The sequence below is a fragment of the Rhinatrema bivittatum genome, chromosome 17, assembly GCF_901001135.1.
Source record: "Rhinatrema bivittatum chromosome 17, aRhiBiv1.1, whole genome shotgun sequence".
Lineage (NCBI taxonomy): Eukaryota > Metazoa > Chordata > Amphibia > Gymnophiona > Rhinatrematidae > Rhinatrema > Rhinatrema bivittatum.
Window position 1 is genome coordinate 14,757,458 of NC_042631.1, and position 22,995 is coordinate 14,780,452.

Consider the following 22,995-nt stretch of genomic DNA (forward strand, 5'->3'; position numbering starts at 1 on the left):
AATTTTCAAAAGGCCATTTCTGAGTGTAAAACCTTTTGAAAATTACCTCCTAAGCCTGCCATGGTAATGCTAACACCCATTAGTACGTAAGCCCCAAAAAGACTTCCTCAAGGTCACCCAGTAAGTGGTGAATAATAGGGGGGTGCACTTACATTTCTTTTTCCCTGGCTTTATGGTTTGTTTCACGTTTTTCAAAATGAAATAAATCACAAATCAAAACGAAATGGGTTCAGAGCCCCTCCTCCCCTTGCAGGAAAACCTCCAGTACCACGAAAATTTAAAAAATAATTAAAGCCTATCACCCCCATGAGCCTGTCCAGACCCCCATCCCAGAACCCTCTTATCCCTTTTCGGGATCCCTGAAGCCCAAAGTGGTCAGAAGCAATCCCCCCAAGCAGTCCTGCCCCGTCAGGTTGATCTTTCAAAAGAGCGCCATTTGGCTCGGAGGCTGTGCCGTATGGCGCCACCTTCGTACCTCCGGACATTTGTACAACACAAGGGCACCGATCTCAGGGCTGGCCAGTGCCATCTGAGGATTGCTCCTGCCCCCTTTGCCTTTGGATGGGAGGGTGCTGGCAGGTCTAAGGGGGCATTTAATTTTTTTTTAAATTTGGAGGTGCTGCAATTTTTCCATGGGGCTGGGGCACGGGCAGGCTGCTGAAATGGAAAACGTTGCTTTACTTTCATTTCATTTCATTTTCCAAATGAAAGCACATCTCTAGTAGATAAGGGATTCAAACTCAAGTCTCCAAGTTGCTAGCTTTTATTACTTCATTCATATTTGGTACAAACAGAATATGTGAAGGGTAGTTTTCAAAGCCATTTTCACAGGGAAGTAGTTATTTATCTGGGTAAATTGTTCTGGCTGAAAATTGCTGTCAAAGCAGCTAGAAGTATGTGTGGGGATCACATAGGCACTGATTTAAAAAATAATTTACATGCATAAAATTGGGATTTACACATGTACATGCACGTTACCCATGTAAGTGGGCTTCTGAAAATTGCCACAGTATATACCATTGAATTGAACACAAGATATTCACATGTAAGTGCACTTTACATGCATAAATGGCTTTTAGAATTGCTATGATAATTGTTACATTTAAGGGTGTAACTCCTTTGAAAACTACCTCCAATGTGGTAGTTTTCAATGTGGTAAAAAGATGCATTCCTTTGGGTGTGCTTCGCTCTGGGAAGTGTAGTGTACTTCCCAGAGCGAAGCACACTACACAACTAGGAGGTGCAAAGTCCATGAGTGCTTTAATCACGTGGACTTTGTGGCTGCTAATTTTCAAGGCCAAATCATGTGACTGACTGCATGTGGGCTGAAAAGTGCCTCTGCCCGTCTATTCAAAATTACCCCCAGAGTGGTTGGTTGTTAGATACACTGCAAGGTTTTCATCTCCGTGCTTAGCTGTGAGAAAAAATGTTCAACAAGGGAGGTTGCCATGAGAGAGGAGAGAGCTGCCCTATCTCCATCGATATGCTGCTGGCTGACATCTTTGGGCTGCATCGAGGAGTGCCAATAAAGATCTAGCCCTGAGGGACTCCAATCAAGGGTTACCAAGAGAGAGGAGGCTGATCTCATCTGCGCCAGTGGGAGCTGCCCTAAATCCATCGAGATGCTGCTGGCTGACATCTTTGGGCTGCATCGAGGAGTGCCAATAAAGATCTAGCCCTGAGGGACTCCAATCAAGGGTTACCAAGAGAGAGGAGGCTGATCTCATCTGCGCCAGTGGGAGCTGCCCTAAATCCATCGAGATGCTGCTGGCTGACATCTTTGGGCTGCATCGAGGAGTGCCAATAAAGATCTAGCCCTGCAGTGCACAGCTGCTGGTGTGCATCACCAAAGCCACATGCCCTATGGGAGGATTTGTAAGTCTGCCAATTGTAAGTCTCCTACTTTGCTTTAAATTTCTTCAGTGGTGGCTCTTTGGAGAAGACTAGGAAGGGAACTTTGACACCTCCTCCATCTGGCTGTATCATTCCCCCTCCTATGTCTCAGCCTCATGCTCCCATGAGTAATCAACATCTGCTGGCTATTCAGCTAAGCACCTTTGGTGCCGCTGTTAGTAGAGACTATCTCCCTGAGCCTGGATGCTCAGTCACTTCCTAGACCAAAGGATACACCCCAGGTCAGGAGTAGAAGTTTATTATCCAAAGATATTCTTGCTTCTACTCCTGGGGGTGTGGATCAAGCACGTTTAGGTAATTTGTCTGGTATTGTTACATCTACCCCAAGTTCTGATTTCAATTTAGCAAAGCTAGTTGTAATCACCATGGACTCCTTGTGGTGTGCTATCGTGGGAATGGGCAGTTCTCAATCAAGAAAAATTGACTATATTAACATATGAAGATCTTCAGGAACAACCTACCTCCTATGAACAAAATCTTAAGGTACATGATGAGAAAATCAATTAGCTGACAACTCAATATAAAGATCTTAAAAAGATCATTAGTTAGAGATAAGGAGTGCTCTGGCTCATCACTCTGAAAATTTGGATAACCACTCAAGGAAATTTAACTTGAGATTTTTTAATTTTCCCAAGGAGGATTTGATTGCTCCCTTTGAAATGTTAAAAGATTATATCTGGAAGTATTAAAAATCCCAGCAGAGGCTTTTCCGCCTATTTCTAAAGTTTTTTTTAACTTCCAAAGGTGAAGTAAGTGTTAGGGGTAATGACTTTACCTCGAGTAATACAGAGATGTAGATTTAACTGCCCTTTTGCAAAACTCCCAGCTGGACATGAAGACCCGTGCCACCTTGTTAGTGGTTTATGTTTTGGAACCTGATAAAGAGTGGACCTTAAAAAAAGTACTGAATCTTGTTTCTTCTTGGGTAGTAAAGTATCATTTTTCCTGATGTTGCCAGAACCACACAGCAAAGATGTTTCTCTGTCGTTTCTCATGAAACGGCAGAGGATATTAGCTCTAGGTGCTACTTTTTCTTTGCATTTTCCCTGTAAGTGTCATGTTAAGTGGGGAGGTGACAAATATGCTTTTTTATGATCCAGGTCAACTTGAAGGTTTCCTATCTAACCGGGAAACACTTGTTGCTGTTAGTTGAGTCCATGATAGATTAGGTATGCCAACATTATATAAATTATTGGCACATGGTTTTCTTTGATTTTGTTTCTTCTTAATCCCCTCAAAGATAGTGGTCTTAAATTTCCATTATTTGTTCTTTATATGAGTTATGCATTTATGTTTCATTTTAATGGAATATTGCTTTCCTTTGTCTAGATTGTTCTGACATGTAAATTTAAACTTCAATAAATAAAAAGTTAAAAATAAATTTTAAAAAAAGTTCAACAAATTAATTTGTATGATGCTGTGTGAGGACAGAACAATCTGGACTCCAGCCTTTCTCCACAGAAAATGCTTTATTCACAGTGAAGCAAAACAATAACAGAAACAGCCTGCTTACCTCAGCAGCATAAATCACGACTTCCCACATTCAATGTCTTGACAAGATATCTGCCTTCCTCCATCCCTTTTCCCTCCTGGACCTGCACTCTTAATCCTCTGCTCAGGGAAACACCCTGGGACCAGTATTCCCCTTCTGTGCTGTGCCTTTTGGTGGCCCGGGCTAAATGTTTAGTCCTGGCCTTTTAATACACAATCCTCACATTGCCACTAACAATTTATGGGCCCTTTCTCAGCCATGAGGAAAATGAATAAAATCTTATTTAACAGACAGTAGAGCTTGATACTAAAGAGGAAATTAAATCTTCCAGATATACTATATGAGATCCTGGCAGTAATTTCACAAAATTAGTAAAGGATGCAGAAAACTGGCAATTGGTAAGTATAAAAAAAAGTCCCTGTGTTGCTAAACTAACGCTGGCATAAGCCATTTCTATATATAAACAAGACTACAAAAGGCTAGAGAGTTTGAATAATATAGAACATCCATCCCATTCCTCTCCTAAGATCACTAGGGTCCAATCTTCTAGAGGATCAGAGAACAACAAGAGTAGAGAAAGTTTATTGCAGCTGAAAATAATCTGGCTTTGTAACTGAGCTGCTAGTAAAATATGAGGAGGCGTCAATAAAAAGGCTTTTCATGCTATATTTATTAACTCCCCTCATATATTGCATGGTGTGCATCCCGGAATATGTCCATGCTGATTTGATGCTATGAAACAGAAATAACTCACCATCCAAAGATATGAAAGGCTCCCCACTAGAGACCCAGACCTCGATCGGATTCTTAAGGATGAAAGATAGCAGAGTGTCATCCATGTGGCTCAGTTCTTCTGGAGTCACCTGGGGCACTGAATATTTGCTTTTCTCACTGTCCATCTGCTTCTCTGGGAGTTCTGAGAGACAATGGCATGTCTTTTTACAGGACTTCAGCATAAATACCTAGTTTTCCTCCTTTGCAGGTTTTAGGAAAATGTATTTATTTTCAATTATTTACAGATTCTTTCCATCTTGGTGTGATATATTGGATATGCATACAGTCCTATAAAACTATAAATGGAATTATTTTGTGCAAAATAATGTAGGTCACATTTTGCATGTTGATCCTAGTTGGTTAATTTTCTTTGTTAAAATGCCACCATATTTGGCTTCTTACAATATGGTGTTATTAGGATTCTAGTTCTGACTATATGTAAATCAGGTTGCTGAAAATTGGGATTAGGGCACAATGCAGAGATGACCAGCAGTGTGCTGAGTCTTTTTTTTTTTTTTTTCATTTTGAGGTGAATTAGTAAAACGATATGCAAGTAAGTGGCATCTATTTGCATATTCTGTATTTTATGAAAATACATGCGTTTACACTTTGGTGTGCACATATAACTGTGTAACAAGGACAGTCTGGGGCATTCCCAGCTGGGGCAGACCCTTTCACACATAGCCTTCCCATCTTACTCATACCTTATTACACCTGCTAATTATCTGGCATAAGTGATATTAAACGTGCTTATTGTGTATTACAAACTGGGTGTGAAGTCTGGGTGAACTGGGGGTGGGGTTTCAGGCTGAAGAACCAGGCAGGTCTTGATGACCTGGAGAAGAACTGGGCAAACTGGTGGACTAATTGGTAAACTAGTGAATTTCAATTGGCCAATGTATGCACCAAAATGGCCTCATTCATTGCACTTTTGGCATTTGTTAAAAATCAGTGTCCATCCCTATTAGACATGGGGTTTTCAATTTGATCCTGTAGGCCACTGGGAGCCAGTGAAGTTTTAATAGAATGGTGATGGAAGTTTCAAAGGCTCTTTTGTACCCAGGTTTATCCAGGTACCCTCACTATAAATTAATCTGAGCAATAACAATCTAATGCTTTCCATCCAGTACAGCTAAAATACTGTTATAGCTAGCATGTGATAGTCACAATAACAGATTCTATAACAATAGAAGTGGATAAGGGAGGCAGCTTCACCTTCTTGGCTGTTAATGTTGGCAGTTTCTGCATTGTGTTGCTCTTCCAAGTCGCTCTCCCCAAGGCTCTCATTCACAGCCCACGCTACCAAACTGGACAGAGTCAGCATTAGAGTTCCATTCTTGGTATAGAGTCTGCAGGCTGGCCTAGGAAGCTCCAGTCGCCTGGTGCACATGCTAAGCAACTATGTAAGACACAAGATTCAGAGATCTACTGTCAGTAATAATGGTGGGGGTGGAGTTTGTTTCTTCTGTTTACCTTTCCTTCATTTTATTTAATGTGTGCTAGAGACAGTGTGCACTAAAAGCTGTCCATCATTCACCCTCCCAAGGCTAAACCCATGCATTCAATTTTTAAAAGCCTTCCCACCTGGCTTCTTCCCATCCTCCCCTGTCCTGCATTTTATCCCATCCCCACTGGGTCCATAAGAGGCAGTCACTTCTGCCCCACTGGTGCCACACTCGAAAAGGGCTCCAGCTCTTTAGAGGAATGACCTGGGGGCGGAGGTAAGCTAGGGCTTACTTCTTAAATAAAGTTTTAACCTGCTAGTCAGTGGCTGATGGTTAGCTATGGTAAATGAAATAACAAGAAAACAAACAATGTTGTACATTTTTATTTCATTTTATTTACAAAATGGAACAAAATAGGAATTATCAATAACAGTTCCTATTTTGTTTTAAACAAAAGCACAACCCAACGTCTCATCATGGTTTCTTGCTATTATGATATTCTGGGGGAAAAAAATCCCCTAATGCACTCAGGTGGCAATTTTGAGGATGTGCGAACTTTTATGTGTGCATTCTTGGCAGGTAATTTTCAAAGGAAAACAACCCACGTACAAAGCTGCCTGTACTCTGCGCCTCCTATTTCTGCGGTGAAATTAGTACTTGGACATTTGCAAGCTCAGGATCAGGGAGGCAACAGAGCAAACAAGCCACCTAAAAAGCATAGTTTTCAAAGCAATTTACATGGGTAAAAAGCATTTTACCTATGTTCATCGGCTGTCTGAAAATGCTCAAGACAGCCCATTAAGAGGAGGTGTTTCCGGGGAGTATTTTCCAGCAGAGAAAGGAGGCACAAGTGACTGCATGCACTTCGAACCCGGGACAGTTTTCAAAGCAAAACTGCACACGTTGATGTTAAGCTGCGGGTAAAAGAGCACTTGCGGTCTTTGTGCCAATGCAGAAAGTTTGAAAAATGCCCCCCTGAACACCAAAGAAAACTAAGCTTTATAACCACGAAAACAATTATACACCTAAAAAAAAAAAAAAAAAAGAGTAAGGTGCCACTGTCCTTAATCACAGCCACGGGTGAGGCAGGAAAGAACGACTGAGCTGCACGTTCTGGTTGGATTCTTGCACTAGTGGAAAGGTGAAGAATATGAGGGCAGAACCAGGCCTGTAACTCAGGGGGCTTGTTATGCCATTAGTTGTGCTAGGTCACCCAAGACTAGCAGCTCTGAGAGCAATAATTTGTCCTTCCAATTACCCCAGCCCCTGCCAGTCTCCCAGAGGTGCGAGCGGCTTGTAAAATGATAATCTGTCACTTACCATGGAGAATGTGCTGGCAATAATTAACTGCCCATCTCTGCAGCCGGCTCCATTTCGGTAGGCAATTATTTTCACTGAGGGCTGCCTTCTTGCAGCAGAGATTTCTTGCGAGATGGTTTGCATGGAGTTTTCCGTTAACAAGAGAGAGAGGAATTCCACCAAATACCTCAAAGTATTTTGTGCTTCAGAAGTGGATAAATCCGTCTGTGCAACAGTAAAATAATGCAATGAAGATAATTCACTAGGTTTCTTCTACTCTTACTTTTAAGTGGCTGCTGTTTATGGCTTTGCAGCTGTGATATGTAACTGGTCATAAGAGATCATGCCTTTTAGCCTTTACTCTCAGAGGAAAGTCAGGAAGAGATGTACAATAATTCTCTTGGGCCCTATTAGGTGAAGTGCCTATAGTCAGGGCATAATGATCCTAAGGTGAAGTTTCATTTAAAAAAAAAAATGTTGATAGCAGAAGTTCACTGTGTATAAAGAAAACAAAGTTTAGTAAAGAAACACTAAAATATAGGAGACTTATCTGGCTAAATCCTGAGGTCGGACTATTGGGCCCCTTTGAATGGATACATTTTATCAGGCTAAGTCATTGGTCCAATAAAATGTATCTGGATAAATGACTTTTCCAGCTAAATCTGATATTCAGAATAAGTTATTTGGCTAACTCTGGACAAGTGCCCAAGCTGGTTAGTTATATGGGAATGCATTTCCCGGATAACTTGAACCTTAACAAGCTCAATTCATGAAAAAGAGCCACTTAAGCGGTTAAAGCCAAAAACAAAAAAAAACTAGCGGGCATGCCAGCCCGAACCCCCAGTCCCCCACCCAACTGACCCTGATGTCGGGCCCTGTGCTTGATGTCTCTACCCCAAATCCCTCCCCCCCAAAAAAAGATAGGAGGAGCTGATTTTTCAGAAACTCACAGCGAACAACCAAATGCACCACTTGCTGCGGTTTGGAAATGTATTCCAGCACAGAAAGAAGTTTGCAAACAAAACAAATTGTATGTGATACAAATACTAAAAGTACATTCTAAATCTACTACGTAACACGAGTAGCAAGGGTCTCTGCAAACCTTTTTCACATTGAGGCACTTAAAGGGCCCCACAGGGCTAAGGGGCGATTCCTTGCCCGATGCACAGGAGAAGACGCTGTCAGCTGGTAGCTTGCTCAATTCTTGCCTTCCTCTTATGGCTCTGGCACAAGCCAAGCATAACATTATTTTCTCTTTGTTACTGGGTGACACAAAGAAATAGCCCTATAAAGAAAGACAGTAAGAAGCTTCAGGGCTGTAAATTCTATTCTTAGGATAACGGGCGACCTTGTTTGCATTTTGCATGCTCTCGGGCAAGCATTGGTTATTTCTTTACACAGGGGAGAAATGTACTGCATGGTATTCATCTTGTAGTGATCTGTTTACATTTGATCATAGCAAGAATTATAGTCTATTAATGTACATAAAATCGGTTTTCCAAGTCGGTGGGTTAGCATTATGTGCACATCCGAAACCCTGAACAATTCTAAATCTCTGTTCAGATCAGGCCCACAGTGCTTTCTTTGATTTTATATTGATAAAACAGAACAAGCATCCAACTTTTACGTAGTAGAAAACTGCCATACACTACACCTACAGAATCTATTATGTCTTGGAAATATAGTATATCGAACTTCATTTTCCATCCGGTTTAGGCACTGAAGACACACTTTGAACGTCAAATAGAGGTCGATTTTAAAACAAGCGTGCGTGCAAGGATATGCTGCAAACTCCAGACCTACAGACTCTCCCCTCATCAGGAGGAGCAGTAAAGTTACAAAGGTATCGAGCATTCGTGCGCTGCAGTTTTCAGTTCTAAAATGCAAAGTTACATGTGTACGTCTTGGCCCCGCTCTAGAATGCCCATTCCCCGTGCTTTTCCACCTCCTCTTTCCTTACACGCACACTGGTACATACACGTGTAGTCAGCGGCTTTTTCAAATCTGCGTTGCTCACACACGGCCCCCAAACGCGTGACTGGGGGCATTTTTGCGTGAGCAACGCTTTTCAAATTGACCCGATGGGCTGTGTGTCGGGTTTAAAAGACTTAACACAAAAATTAGCGAAAACCTCACAAACTGCGAATACTTTACATGGGTAATGAATGAGTCACCTGTATGAAATTTAAGGTCTGCACAAATCAATTTCCCAATTTCTCCCACTATGCAATAAAGTTGTGCAAAGTATCTGCAAAACCAAAATAACATGCCAAATCCCTTTCCTTTGATGAAAGACATCCCCTCTGCGATTGGACTAATCATGAAAGAAAATGTTGCTTACTGGCTGATTTATCCCTTCTGCGTTGGTCACAGTGAAGGTGCAAACAGCAGCCTGATTGGCTGCTGTGACTTCCTGATCCTGGGCTGTGCTATAGAAGGCAGCAAGGACCTTCCTGTTGGGCATGTAATGCCACTTCTGATTGGCAGCTCCACAACTGTATTCTTTGAATGTCTACCACAATAAAGAAAGAGCAAAACAAATGCTTGCCTATCACATTTTGTGGCATAAAGTAACTAGGAAACAAAGAGAAAGCACGGTTTATAGGCTTGTGGATTTTTCCCTGTGATTCAATTTTAGTGAGGTGGTATAACACCTGCTTAAACAGCCCCATATTTTTCTTTCAATATTATCCTGTTCTGTCATGAAATCTATGCAAGCGCTCACTTATTTGTAAAGAGCATGCACTACTGTTTTACAGACGTGTGTGATTTCTTGGTACAATGGCATTGTATTTAATTATTGTTTAACGGAAATGAATGTACGCTTTATTTTCTGTCTATAGAATGAAGGCACTATAGGCTCTTTACAAAAGAGTTTTTCCATAAACTCCTGCTTTCTGCGAGGAGTCTTGGAATCAGACCCTAGGGACATCTGATTTCTTTTCTGTGTTTTGGTAACGTAGAAGCATCCCTTTAGGCCGGGTATAACACCAGTAGAAACGCCCAGTTTTGCTTTAAGATGAAAGTGCGATTCTGCTTTAATTTAATACAAACCATCTGTGTCCTGCATTTTAAGCTCTCTGTTGTATTTCTGTAATACTGCAGTTCAAATACACATGAGCAATGGCAACTGGTAAACTGGGAGCATCAAGTTACTCTTTTCTAAATTATAAGACCCAGTAATAACGGAAGACTTAGTGAGTCATAAAGGCAACCTGACATAAAACCCTTGTATCCTGGTGGAAGAAGCAGAGTGCTTAAGGCAAACCAGAAACCATTAAGAAACGCTTTAGGGCAGATTGCCTTATTACTATCATAAACCTCCTGCTGGCATTTTAAAATCAAATAAACCTAAAAAGTAATTTGAATTTTAAGACTGATCTCGAAGTCACTCCCATGATATCTATAATTGCTTCTCCATTACATTTAAATAATAAATGGTTTTCAAGTATAAGAAAGATTTGTACTGAACCAGAGGATTATGGAGCAGCTGTAACGAGTTTGAAACCCTGAACTACTAAATCTTTCATATTTTTTTATCTATAGCAGAATAAAAGTGACCACAGTAGGATAACACAGAAAATAAAAGCTCTTTTTATTGGAAAGAGAAAGCCATTCCAAGTCTCTAGTCTCAAAAACAGTGAGCCTCAACGACAGCAATACAATGTTGTAAATCCAGGAAGACGTACTTCAAATAGCAACGATGACATAAAGCAACAGAAAGGAAAGAGGATAGCTGCATGACAGTAGAGGGTGAGACAGGATCAGGAGTTTCTGCCACTAAAAAGTTACCTGGAGAATAACGGGACGTCCTGGGATTTTAGCGGCAGTCTCTGAAACGCCAGGGTGAGTTTTTGGCATGGACACAGCCAGTACTAGACCTGGATTGCTCATGAGATGAAAGGTTCTAAGAATAGAAGGGTATGGTTGGCATATTATTTGTAATCTGAGCTTTGTTCACTACATCGTGCTGTAGCAATGTTATATAGCATTCTGCTGTCAAATTAATGGCCCAGGGGTTCAAAAACATAGAGGGGACAATTTTCCAAGTAGCCACATGCAAGTTAAAGGAGTCTTGGAGTCAGACTCAGGAAACTAGGCTTTCAACATTTACCAGTATAACCTTCTGAAAGTAGACCTATACTTTTACTAAGAAGCTTTGCATCAGTACAAAGCACCCATGTGCATTTGTGAGAGTAGATTATCTATAAAAAACAGATAACATACCTACACTTGAAAATACATTCTACATGCATTATTGTCTGCTGAGAATATGGCCCCGGGAATGCCTCCTCCAAACATGGCTACATCTTTGCACATTGTGAAAATGCACACATACTTTTATGATGAGTAATTTTCAGACAGGTATAAACATAGAAATGCAGAAATATGACAGCAGAAAAAGACCAATTTCTTTGTCCAGCCTGTCCATCTACAGCAAATATTCAGTTTGTTTTTTTTTTAATTCTTTATTTATATTTTTCAATATATAAACAAAATATTATTTGCTTATAAAGAAATACAGTGGGCTCTTTATAACATAAACAAAATCTTTACTCCTAACTTTACATTAATCCTTTTCATAAAAGGAAAATAAAAATAAAAATAATTTTAAGGAAAAACAAACAAGTTAGGGTAGTCACATAATTACACATTATTAACTTTCAACCATGAATTCCCACTCCCAGCAGAATATGTAGTGGGGAGGATATGAAATCTTTTAAGGAAGTACAACACTAGAGTAGCTATATAACACTGATGGCAGGTACACATTACCAACACGCCATATCAATCTTACTGGGTTAAGATGTTAATTTTCCTGGCATCTATAAATTCTTTTAACTGGTCTGACATGAAAAACACAAAGCGTTCATTACCCTTTGAAAGGAAACATTTACAAGGAAACAGAATTTTTACTGTAAAGCCCAGCCCGACAGCCTCTTTTCTGAGGTTTAAAAAACCTCGACGCCTGGCATGTGTTGCTGGGGCTAAATCTGGAAATATTTTCACTACTGCTTCATGAAAGTTTATTGGATATTTCCTGTAATATGACTTCATCAAGCCAATGTCCTTCGCTGTAATAAAGGATACCAGAAGTGTTCCCCTATTTATAACTTCTAGGGTTGAATCTTCCAAAAAAACCGTTAAATTTCCTGCAAAGGGAACATTACTGGCACTTTCAGACTGTCTTGGAAAGGGAAGAAAAAAGCAAGTATTGATAGATGGAAAATTTGCTTCAGAAATTTCCAGCTTTTCCATGAAGAATTTCTTTAAAGTGGTGTATGGAATCTCCCCTACTACTCTAGGAAAATTTATCAAGCGAAGGTTTAAATGTCTAGATTTATTTTCAAGGAATTCCATCCGCCTAGATAAAACCTCTTGATCTTTAATCGCTGCTATTTTATACTTCTGAAACTCGTTGCCTTTCTCTTCCAAACTACTGACTTTTCCTTTCAGTAAATCAACTTGTTTTTGTATATCAGTGGATTTTTGAAGGCTTTGCGAGTTGGACTGCTCCAATTTATCACTCAAAGAATTTATTGCAGAGGCAATCCCAGCCATGAAGTCCCATAGAGAATCTAACGTTACCTGTGCAGGTCGCGTTGGTATAGCTATTAGCTGCTTCCTGAGGGCATTGTCAGCATTCGTGCTTTGTTCCAGCCTCCCGCTGGTCTCAGATGTTGCCACAATTCTCTGTTCTTCCACCGGGCTTGAGATGGAAGGGCCCAGGTCAACACCATCAGGTAATTGCAAGAGGCTCTCTGAAGGAGTACCGGTTTGAATCACCATCGGTTCCTCCCCCTCTAGCTCCTCGCCAGCTCTCTGCACAGGCGGTCTCCTCTCTTCCGGGCTAAGAGACACCTCCCCTGCCGGCACGAACGGCTCTCCCATGCCGTCGTGCACATCAGCTTCCTCGGTTCTCCTCTGTTGGGGGCGCGGGGCACATAAAGCTGGTTATCTCCGGTTGGAAACTTGAAGAAGGAGTCTGCACGGATGGGTAGGTCCATATTTTCCCTTTTCTTTTAGCAGACATTCTTCAAAGGGAATAAAATTTAACAAAAGTCCAGAGAGCTCCGACTTAAGGCTTAGTGCGTGCCACCATCTTGACTCCTCCCTCCTGGTATCCTCTCGCAAATATTCAGTTTTACAATCCCTACTATTTCCTCAGAGATCCTCTATGTTTATCTCATACTTTCCATGTATTCAGATACTGTCCTCGTCTCCATCATCTCCACTGGGAGGCCGTTTCATGCATTCACTACCCTCTCTGTAAATAAATATTTCTTAGATTTCTCCTGAGTCTATCCCCTTTCATCCTCATTCCATGCTCCCTCGTTCTAGAGCATCATCTCCATTGCATGGAAAGCTTTGAGATATTTAAATCTCTCTATCATATCTCCCCGATCCTGCTTTTCCTCTAGGGGTACATGTTTGTTTAGATCTTTAAGTCTGCCCCTATATGCGTTAGGTAAATTTACACATTATCTACCCATGGAAATGGCTTTGGAAAAAAATGCCCTCCTAGGGAAAATGACAGGGGCACCATGAACTACTCCCTTATATGTACACCAAACAGGTTTCACATTAGGAGTCACCACCCAGGAAAAAGATTTGGGAGTTCTTGTTGCTCCTTGTGACCTTGGGCAAGTTATTTCACCCTCCATTGCCTCAGATACAGACTCTAATTCTGAACCCTCTGGGGACAGAGAAATACCTACACTACCTGAATGTAATGTGCTTTGAGGTGTCTGAAAAAGCGGAATATAAATCAAATAAATAAATACATTGACATCCCCAGTTCAATGTTCAGCAGCAGTCAAAAAAGCAAAGGGAATATTAGGAATGATCTGAAAAGAATAATAAACAAAACTGTGAATATCATTATGCCTCCATAAACCTATAGTGCAACTGCACCTTGAGTATTGCGGGCAGTTCTGGTTGCCCGATCTCAAAAGACATAGCAGAACTGGAAAAGGTGCATAGGAGGGCAAAAAAAATGCTAAAGTAGATGGAATGGCTCCGCCATGAAGAAAGACTAAACAGATCAGGGCTCGTCAAGCTTGGAATAGAGGGGACATGAAAGAAGTTTATAAAATGATGAGTAGGGTGGAACAAATTAATTGGGAAGTGTTATTTATCTCTTCAAATAATACTAGGATAAGGGAACTCTACATTAAACTAGAAAATGTAAAACAAATTTAAGAAAGTGTACTTTCAATATGCGGAATTAAGTTCTGAAATGCGTTGCCAGAGAATATGGTCAAAGAGCATAGTATTACTTGGCTTTAAAACAAGATCTGGACAGGTTTCTAGGAGAAAGGTCATTGGCAACTGTTAGCTAGGTAGATCTGAGCATTGCTACTTCTGGGAACAAGCAACAGGGAATAGATGTTTGCTAGGTATTTCCAAGTGACATGGATTGGCCCCTGTTAGTGACAGGATGTTAGGCTCGATGGACCATTGCTTTGACTCAGCATGACACTTCTAATCTTATCTTTGTAAATAATACACAATAAGCAAGCATTTTCCAGAGGAAAGAAAGCTCTAGACCAAGAAGACAGACTCAGGAGTAACATGAGGAAATATTTCTTCATGAAAAGGGTGCTGGATTTATTCAACAGCTTCCCAACAGCAACAGAATTCAGGACAAGTTCTTAGAAGGGAAGTCCGTAAACTGCTATTAATCAATAGGGAAATAGCCACTGCTTCTTGCCAGCATCAGTAGCATGGGATCTATTTAATGTTTGGGTACTTGCCAGGTATTTGTGACTTGGATTGGCCTCTGTTGGAAACAGGATGCTGGGCTTGATGGACCCTTAGTCTGACCCAGCATGGCATGTTCTTATGTTCTTATGAGGTGAGCACATAGGATGTATAGTTGTAAAGAAGTGAATGGAAAGTTTACTGGGCCTACCAGCATTGCAAAAGGAAACAAATAGCACAAACTGGTTTAGCCTTGCAGTCTTTATCTGTCATCATATTCTGTGTTTATTAGTTTTTCACCGTCCACATACTGATGTTACGATACGAATACATTTAAACTGTGTAACTTGCACGGCAGATACTACCGTAGGAAGCTTGCTGGGCAGACTGGATGGACCATTTGTCCTTTTCTGCCATCATTTCTCTGTCATTAAGTGTCATGCTTCGTATAATATTTGCACATACCTTTCTTCTTCTCTGTGTATCCACCGCTGACTGCTGTCATCAGGTTTCTTTTCCATTAAAAGCACCTCAACACCTGAATGCACTTCATTGCTCGGCACGCCTAAGACAAGGCCCGGAGAGAAGCAGCTGCTAAGCTGCCCGTCTCGGAAGTCAAACTCTTGATAGCGGATCTGTTCCAAGTTCACTGGGCTTGCTTGGTAGCTGAGGGAAACACAAATGCCCTTATTTCTACAATAAGAAATGATTCTTGATGAATCACCGAATTTATTCTAAACTTTCTATTCTATGAACATTTATTGAAACAAAATGAACAAATGTTGCATAAGCACTTATAGAACATCTTTCAATAAGCTTGCAAGTCACAGAGATGTCAAACTCCAGTCAAAAGTTCAATTTATCTAAACAAAAACCTTGATCATGGGTGCAAAATCATACCCACAAGTGATAAAAGAAAAAGACTAAACCAAGCAGAAGAGAGAGCAGGAAAAGCCAGGAGTCATATGGCATCGGGTCCCAGAGTTGATGCGACTCATGCATTTTGTGTCCTGTTTCCTCAGTTTTCCATTCTTAGGGCACCTCAAACCCTGGCCAGCTATTCTGTCCCAGGTGGTGGGAACACCTTTCAGCACCCCGAAGCTACTAAGTGATTAGTAAGTTTAGCATTAGCTGAATCTGCTTTTTATATCTGCATTCCTAACCAAAACATTCCCTGATCCCATGAGACATCAATCCCAGATTAAAAAGGAATGATTCTAAAGCAGTGTAACAGGTATGCGCCATAGTCTCTTCTCCCTTCCACAGCTGTAGAGGCTTTAGAATTTTATAGCTATTTGCTAAGGCCGCACCCCCTGCTGCCCATACAGTCAGTCACCCGCATTTGGACGCACGTTTTCGACGTGATAGCTTTACCCCTTATTCAGTAAGGGGTAACAGCACGTCAAAAACGCGAGTCCAACCCCCCCCCCGAAACTAATAGCGCCCGCAACATGCAAATGCATGTTGATGGCCCTATTAGTTATTCCCGCGCGATACAGAAAGTAAAATGGGCAGCCTAGGCGCTAATTTCTGCCGGCACCGGGAAAGTGTACAGAAAAGCAGTAAAAACTGCTTTTCTGTACACCCTCCGACTTAATATCATGGTGATATTAAGTCGGAGGTCCCAAAAGTTAAAAATAATCAAAAATTTAAAAAAAAATTTTTTAAATCAGCCTGCGGCTCGTGGGTTGAAAACCGGACGCTCAATTTTGCCGGCGTCCGGTTTCCAAACCCGTGGCTGTCAGCGGGTTTGAGAACTGACACCGGCAAAATTGAGCATCAGCTGCCAAACCCACTGACAGCCGCTGCTCCTGTCAAAAAAGAGGCGCTAGGGACACGCTAGTGTCCCTAGCGCCTCTTTTTACCACGGGCCCTAATTTGAATAATTTTATTTACTGAATCGCGTGCACAGGAGAGTGGCCTGTGGGCACGCGTCGGTGCCTGCTCTCCCATGATTTTTACTGCATCGGCCCGTTAGTGATCAAAATAAAGAATCCAAAGTAGCTGTGTGGCAGGCCCTGCCCCCTTCCTCCCAAATCCCCCCTCCCCAAAGGCTTCCAAACCCCTTTCCCCCTAGCCACCCTCTGGCCTACCTTTCGATCTCTGATGGGCTAGCGGGGACCGGAATGTCCCCTTGCGTGCCAGCCGCTTTCCAACCTATGCACCTAAGTTTGTACCTGAGGCAATGGAGGCTGACGCGACCTGCCCAAGGTCATAAGGGGTTGCGGCAAGATTTGAACCCTGGCTCTCAGCCCGCGGCTCTAGCCACGAGGTTTCTCCTCCACCAGCGTGCAAAGCTACTGCCCTCGTTTGAATCTTTTCTGGGCTTATTTTTACAAGGCGTTTAATTATTCTTCCTGGGAGTTACTTATGCACTCTCAGGAACACAAGCAGCGTTTTGTTTCCTTTCTTTCTTTTTTTTTCACTTCATATAATTTATTTAAAACAAAAGAAACAAACAAAATGAAAAGAAAATGAAATGAAATAAAAAAACCCAAAATGAAATTAAACAAAGTTGCCAGGTCCAGGGTACTACTCCCACCCAACAAAACAAGCAAACAAAATCCCAGGCTCCCGCCTGCTCTTCCTGCACCCATCTGACTCCTTCCCTTTCCCTCCCCAGTACCTTATCCCATCTGTCGGCTCTCAAAGGGGCAGAAGCTCCCCCGGGCAGCCATTTTGAAAAATAGCAGCAGCGAGCCAGGAGTAAGTGGGGGGTGGAGAGTGACTGAGAGGAGCCTGGGATTTTTTTTCTAATGAAATAAAAAGGATGGGGCTGTTCATTTTTCTTTTTTTCGTTTGCAAAACTAAAGGAAATGAAGCAGAAAATGCCACTGAAGTTTCCTGTTTTGTTTAGCAAGAAAGCACATCCCTAGTGTGAGCGCACGTTGCTGGCCTGCTCCAGTGTTACTTCCTAAGCGAAGCACAACGCTGAGAACGTTCCCAACCTAGAGCTGCTGCAGAATTCCACCTTTCTGAATAAGACGTCATCTTTGTCTTTTGGGAAACTGTCATTCTCTTCAAGATATGGAGCTGAACTTTGCTGCCAGGGATATTTAGCTGTTGTAAGCTGGGCATCCAATTTATGATGTGATTTTGCATGTGAACTCCTGCAAGAATATGAAACAAAATACAGAGAAGTCTTTTTTTTTTCAGACCTTTCTACATAGACATGTTCTGTTATGAAGCGGATTATGTGATTTTAAGGGGCTTTTTTTTTTCATGAAGACAATAAGACGAAACCCTCACTGAAGAAAGCTCTGTAATAGTTACAGTAGATTTTAAAGAATGAATTTCACTTTGAGAAGTCAGTATCTATTCTACACAAAAACAATTGTGTCTGTCCCTAATGTAACAATAGAACGAGCTCAGTGTAGACTGGTCAATCACGAATTCTGGCATGCCCTATGGGCCGGACAGGGAGAATAGGTGTGTCTTTGTGTATGAAAGTCACGTACACATACACTTCTGAGTCTGAGAGAGTGTAATAAAACCAGCAAAGGACAGGTTTCCCACTGCAAGTACTTTGAGTGTTTTATATATCGTTGTTCCATGTGAGAATCACTATATCACGATGGTGTACAGGGTAGACACTCACAAACGTAGTATGAATTACAAAGGTAGGCAGGTACACAGATGAACAAGGATAACATTCTAAAAGACAGACAGACAAAAAACAGTCGTAGCTGTATTATAGGGTGGAGGCAATTTTTAAACAGCTCATCTAGCAGAACGCGTACCTAATTATCAAAGGGAAAATATGTGGGAAAACTGCCCGTGGGTAGAAAGGATTCACAGATTTTCCACCAGCTTCTTCTGCAGGCAAATCCCTCCATATGTTGATTTCCAGCCCTGCCCCTAGGAACATGTTCTTTAGCTGGATTCAGTGAGGACAATTTTCAGGCAGTTTAGCTGGCTAAATGGCTTTGAAATGTATCTGATTTCATACAGTAATGTGCTCCTTAATTGTGGCACATAAAAAAAATCCCCCAAAACTCCTACTTTTAATTCAGCAGGGTACCACCAGAGGCAGGCTGGAATGTGGAATGTTTCTGCCAATCAAATCCAAGTCCTGCATGACAGGAGAAGATGGCTGCAGCTTTCAAAGCTGGTCTAAATATAAATCAAGCACTACAAATTCTGTTCCAAAAATATTTAGAAAAATTCCATCTTCTAAAAGAGACTGGCCCCGCTTTGCTAGGTTTGAGTTGCATTAGATATCGTTTCTTTTTAGCTTGGAACATTTAACTTAGATAGCGGGTAATTATTTTGTAATAAAGTGAGTTACTTCAAGGACTATTGCTCACAGTTTCCTAAAGAAGTAAAGGTAACTTTGCCCAGACGGATGTTATCTGAGATGTTCTGAAATATTCTTTCAGCATAAGTATTTTGCAGCAGTGAGAGTTCTGCAGTGGGAACTCTGGGAGAATGAAAGCGAAAAAGTAGAATTACTGTACGTTCCAAGTGATTTAATAGACCACAGTAGGGGCTCCTCGACCTGCTCAGCAGTTGTACAATCACAGGGCAAGTCCCCAGAATGGCCCCTGACTCCAAGGTCAGTAACATACAGTACTTTCAAAGATTGATCTGCTCACGTTGCAAACAACTCTGCTTCCAGGGAAGGGGTATCACTTTCATACAGAGCGTGGAGATCTCAACCATGGGCATGGTTTCTTTTTGCTCATTTCGTTTTAAAGTGCAATCTTCCTTCCACCGATCTACAGGAGATTTATTTTCGAACAAGACAAGGATGTTTCCTATGTGAGCTGTGCAAGTGCTGAAACTAAAAGGAGTGGAATAATAGTTGTTTTGGTCCTGAAACACATGACCTTTAAAAGAAATGGTATAGCAAAACTAGAAACATGGATTGCTCTTTTCTTGTCCTTTCCATATGGATTCAATATTATAAAAATGAACAGAATCTTCTAATGAAAAACACATTAACAGCAGTATACATTGCCCACAAGGCTCTGGGTCCCATCAGAATGCCCATTTGAACATTTAAAATTAAATTTCAATTTACAAGCTACCCTGTTTAAATTTTTTTTTTTTACTCTTCTTGAATAGCAGGGACTATCTGTATAGCACTGCATATGTCAAGTAGCACTATAGTAGTATTATTTGAATACACATATTTATTAGATGCAAAGCACAGTAGATGTTATGCTATGGGATACATTTTCTGTAATGCCAACTGCAAAGTTACATATGGAATTTCAAACACACAAAAAAACAAAAACCCAATTTTCAAACATAAGATAGAAACAAATTGAGTTTGAATATTGGGTTGCTACATGGATGAATGTGCATGCGTAACTTTATCCATTAGAAAATTTGGACATAAAGTCTTGCCATTTACTTGTATAATGTTTGAAAATTCAAGTTACATGCATAAATACATAACACTTTCCCAAAATACTTTTTATGCAGCCAAATGTGTGTGTTTTATGCACCTACAGGTGTGTTTTAGGTGGATGAATTCGCTTGTATAGAGTCAATTCGTTCACGTAACTTTATTTTTCCCCACACATAGCCTGATTACACATTTGACAGTCGACCCAAGAGTGTTTTGTCTCTTATTGCCTAGTTTATGCTGTTTTACACAAATATTGTACTTACATCAATTCAGTAGAGAAAGATTCTTGTATGGAATCATTTCCATCTCTTTGTGTTTCTTCTTCAGATGCTATTGCATCTGTTTCGGCGCAAGTTATTACACATCTATTTACAGACAATTTGGTTCCACCAGCAATATCGCCACACACCTTCAGAACGAGATCTTAAAAAAGAAAGGGTTTGGTTTTTTTTTTAATTAAACAAAATGTAAAGAGTTACCTTCAAACCTACTGCCCCAGTATGTTACTGGCTACAAAGAAGCCAAGACTGCCAAATTTTGCAATAGTGTCATAAAAATGTAAGCTGTGCCCTGCTGGTTTGGACCATAGATCCACTAAGCCCAGTTTCCTGCCTCTGACAATGGCCAATTTGGGTCATTAGAAAGCACCTGCATATCCGAAAGAATAGATCCTTGTTGTCCACTGCTTGGATAAGCAGTGAATTTCTCAGTCTCCTTGGCTAATAAAGGTATATAAAATTGTCCTCCAACCCTCTTTTTAAACTAAGACGTGCTGGATATCTTGGCCCAGCCTCTGGTAAAAAATTCCACAGTTTAATTGTGCATCGAGTGAAAAACTTTGTCTGCTCCCTGCTAGTTTCATGGAGCGTTACTGTGTTGTACTTTATGGATACCAGTGTTGTACTTTTAGTTTATGAATCAAATTGATGATATAGTGATGTGGGATAAACCACTAAATCTCAAAGGTTGCCAATATTGTGTATTTTACAATCATTCTAGAAAACATTTAAAATCGGTGTGCCATGCTAACACAGAAATGTATTCTGAATAATCATATTTTATTTGGAATCGTTAGTTGTGTGAGTCATATACATTAGGGACGAACTTGTCCCAGATCTTCATTTCAGTTTGTATCGGTAGGGATTTTCGTTTTGATTTGTTTCGGTTCTGGCAATTCCTGCCTGCCATTCAGTAACTTGTGCGCATATCAATAGCTGTGTGTGCAACTATCAATATGTACACATGCTACCAAACTGCGCAGACAAATTGATGAAAGCAAATAAAATAAAAAATGTTATTCTATTTGGAGGCACTGTCCTCATTCATCATGGTTTACACATTCATTTGAAATGAATGCACGTCATTATAATAATAATAAGACTAACAATCTAGATGTGTATCTTTGTAGCAGTTTTCATTCAACAAGATTTTGTTGGTCCTTATAGTATGTGGCTAGGAGCTCAGATATTCTATACATGTAATTAATTCTATACTGGATGACTGGCTACTCTCAACTTAATGCAGGAAATTTTGTGGAGGTGAAAGGTGGAAGGAAAGAAGAATATGATAATGTGCAAGTAGGGAAATAAGGTAAGGCAACTTGCCCAGTATCACCAACACAGAAAATAGAAAAAGGCAGAGACAGAACCAGAAAGCACTCAGTAGGTCATATCTGCTGCTCTTCATTAGGATTTGTCATGAAAATATTGGAGGATACAGATTGGTGTGGCACACTGTAAACCTCTACAATAAGGTGATCTCTGACCATCGCTCCAGATCAAACATTGCATAGAGAAGTAGGAGAACAAGAGGAGCATTCTTAGGGAGGACCTCCTCTATAATCAGGTGCCATATTTCTAATTCACAGGTCCTGAACCTTGGCAACCATGAAACAATAGCACAATTTTCCATGAAGGGAACGAACAATTGATTTCTCCTCTTCCTGTCTAAGGTCTAAAGGCCAGCTTCAGGCCTTCATCAAAACAGTGAAGACGACCTACCTTCAGGGTTGCACATGGCACAGTAGGTACGTATTAAAGATATATCGGATGCCAGTTTAGTAAGGAGAAGGCGCTTCTTGTGCTCTGCCACAGTTAGCTGAGGATTAATCCAGGAATCTCCACATGATACATACACCTGTCATAAAAGGGAAAGATCAGATAGCTTCAGCTTTGCATGAGAGGCACAAAATACGAGATTCATAAAGTGACAAAAATCATCACTTCAGTAAGACAAAAAAAAAAAAAACCCAGCATCATCCCAGGCTTCTTGGTATTTTTTTTTAATATGATGGTCACATGTTAAAAAAGGAATACCTGAAACTTTGATGGTGTGATTCATTCTAAAGTGAAATGTGATAGTGTTACAGGCATTAACAGCAAGGACCCGCCCATTATTGCAAAGAAATACAAAATCATGCATTAACACATCTTTAGATGTTCTTTTCCTAAAAAGTACTAATGATCTCCGGTTGACAAGGACCATATCATTCAAACCAACTAATCACTCCCAGAAAAAGAAAACAATTAAAAAGAGCCCAACATTGCTCCAACAAAAATAATTATAGTTGGAGGGTGGAAATTTCATATAAGGCAACCTCAGACGCAACCAGTTTTAAAAGTTTTAAACCATGGCAATAACGTCTGCTCAATATTTATTGGCCTGATCCGTCGGAGCAAAGAAAAATCTTCTAAACATGGCCACACTGGGTCACTCAGTGGCAATGGTTGGTTCAGTTAAGTTTTTATTGATACGTGGGAAATGTCATTTTTAAATAATTTTTCAAAAATGTAAACATAAAAAAAAAAGGTTTTGTGATTAAATTATTGAATTGTTGGGTGAGCAAGGTGGAAATGATGATTAAAAACTGGCACCCGAATTCTGGTTGAGTCAGAGGTTGCATTATATGAAGTTTCCACCTTCCAACTGTAATTATTTTCATTGGAGTAATGTTGGACTTTTTTTTCTAAGTCTTTTGAGCAGCGATTGTTCCTAGGAGTCATTAGTTGGTT

At 40.6% G+C, this 22,995-nt stretch overlaps 1 protein-coding gene across 3 annotated transcripts in view; it reads right to left on the reverse strand.

Annotated features, from left to right (window-relative positions):
* Nucleotides 1–22,995, reverse strand: part of DCDC1 (doublecortin domain containing 1) — a 351,456-nt gene that overhangs the window by 28,411 nt on the left and 300,050 nt on the right. For 2 of the 3 annotated variants that reach the window (XM_029583129.1, XM_029583131.1), the window contains 10 exons: nt 21,985–22,120; nt 20,248–20,407; nt 17,577–17,738; nt 15,094–15,294; nt 10,717–10,831; nt 9,266–9,436; nt 8,027–8,209; nt 6,946–7,149; nt 5,396–5,579; nt 4,161–4,322 (listed from right to left, as the gene is read on the reverse strand). In XM_029583129.1, coding sequence (XP_029438989.1) covers nt 4,161–4,322; nt 5,396–5,579; nt 6,946–7,149; nt 8,027–8,209; nt 9,266–9,436; nt 10,717–10,831; nt 15,094–15,294; nt 17,577–17,738; nt 20,248–20,407; nt 21,985–22,120 — 1,678 coding nt within the window. The remainder of the gene's footprint in view (nt 1–4,160; nt 4,323–5,395; nt 5,580–6,945; nt 7,150–8,026; nt 8,210–9,265; nt 9,437–10,716; nt 10,832–15,093; nt 15,295–17,576; nt 17,739–20,247; nt 20,408–21,984; nt 22,121–22,995) is intronic. The other variant, XM_029583130.1, reaches the window with a different exon arrangement.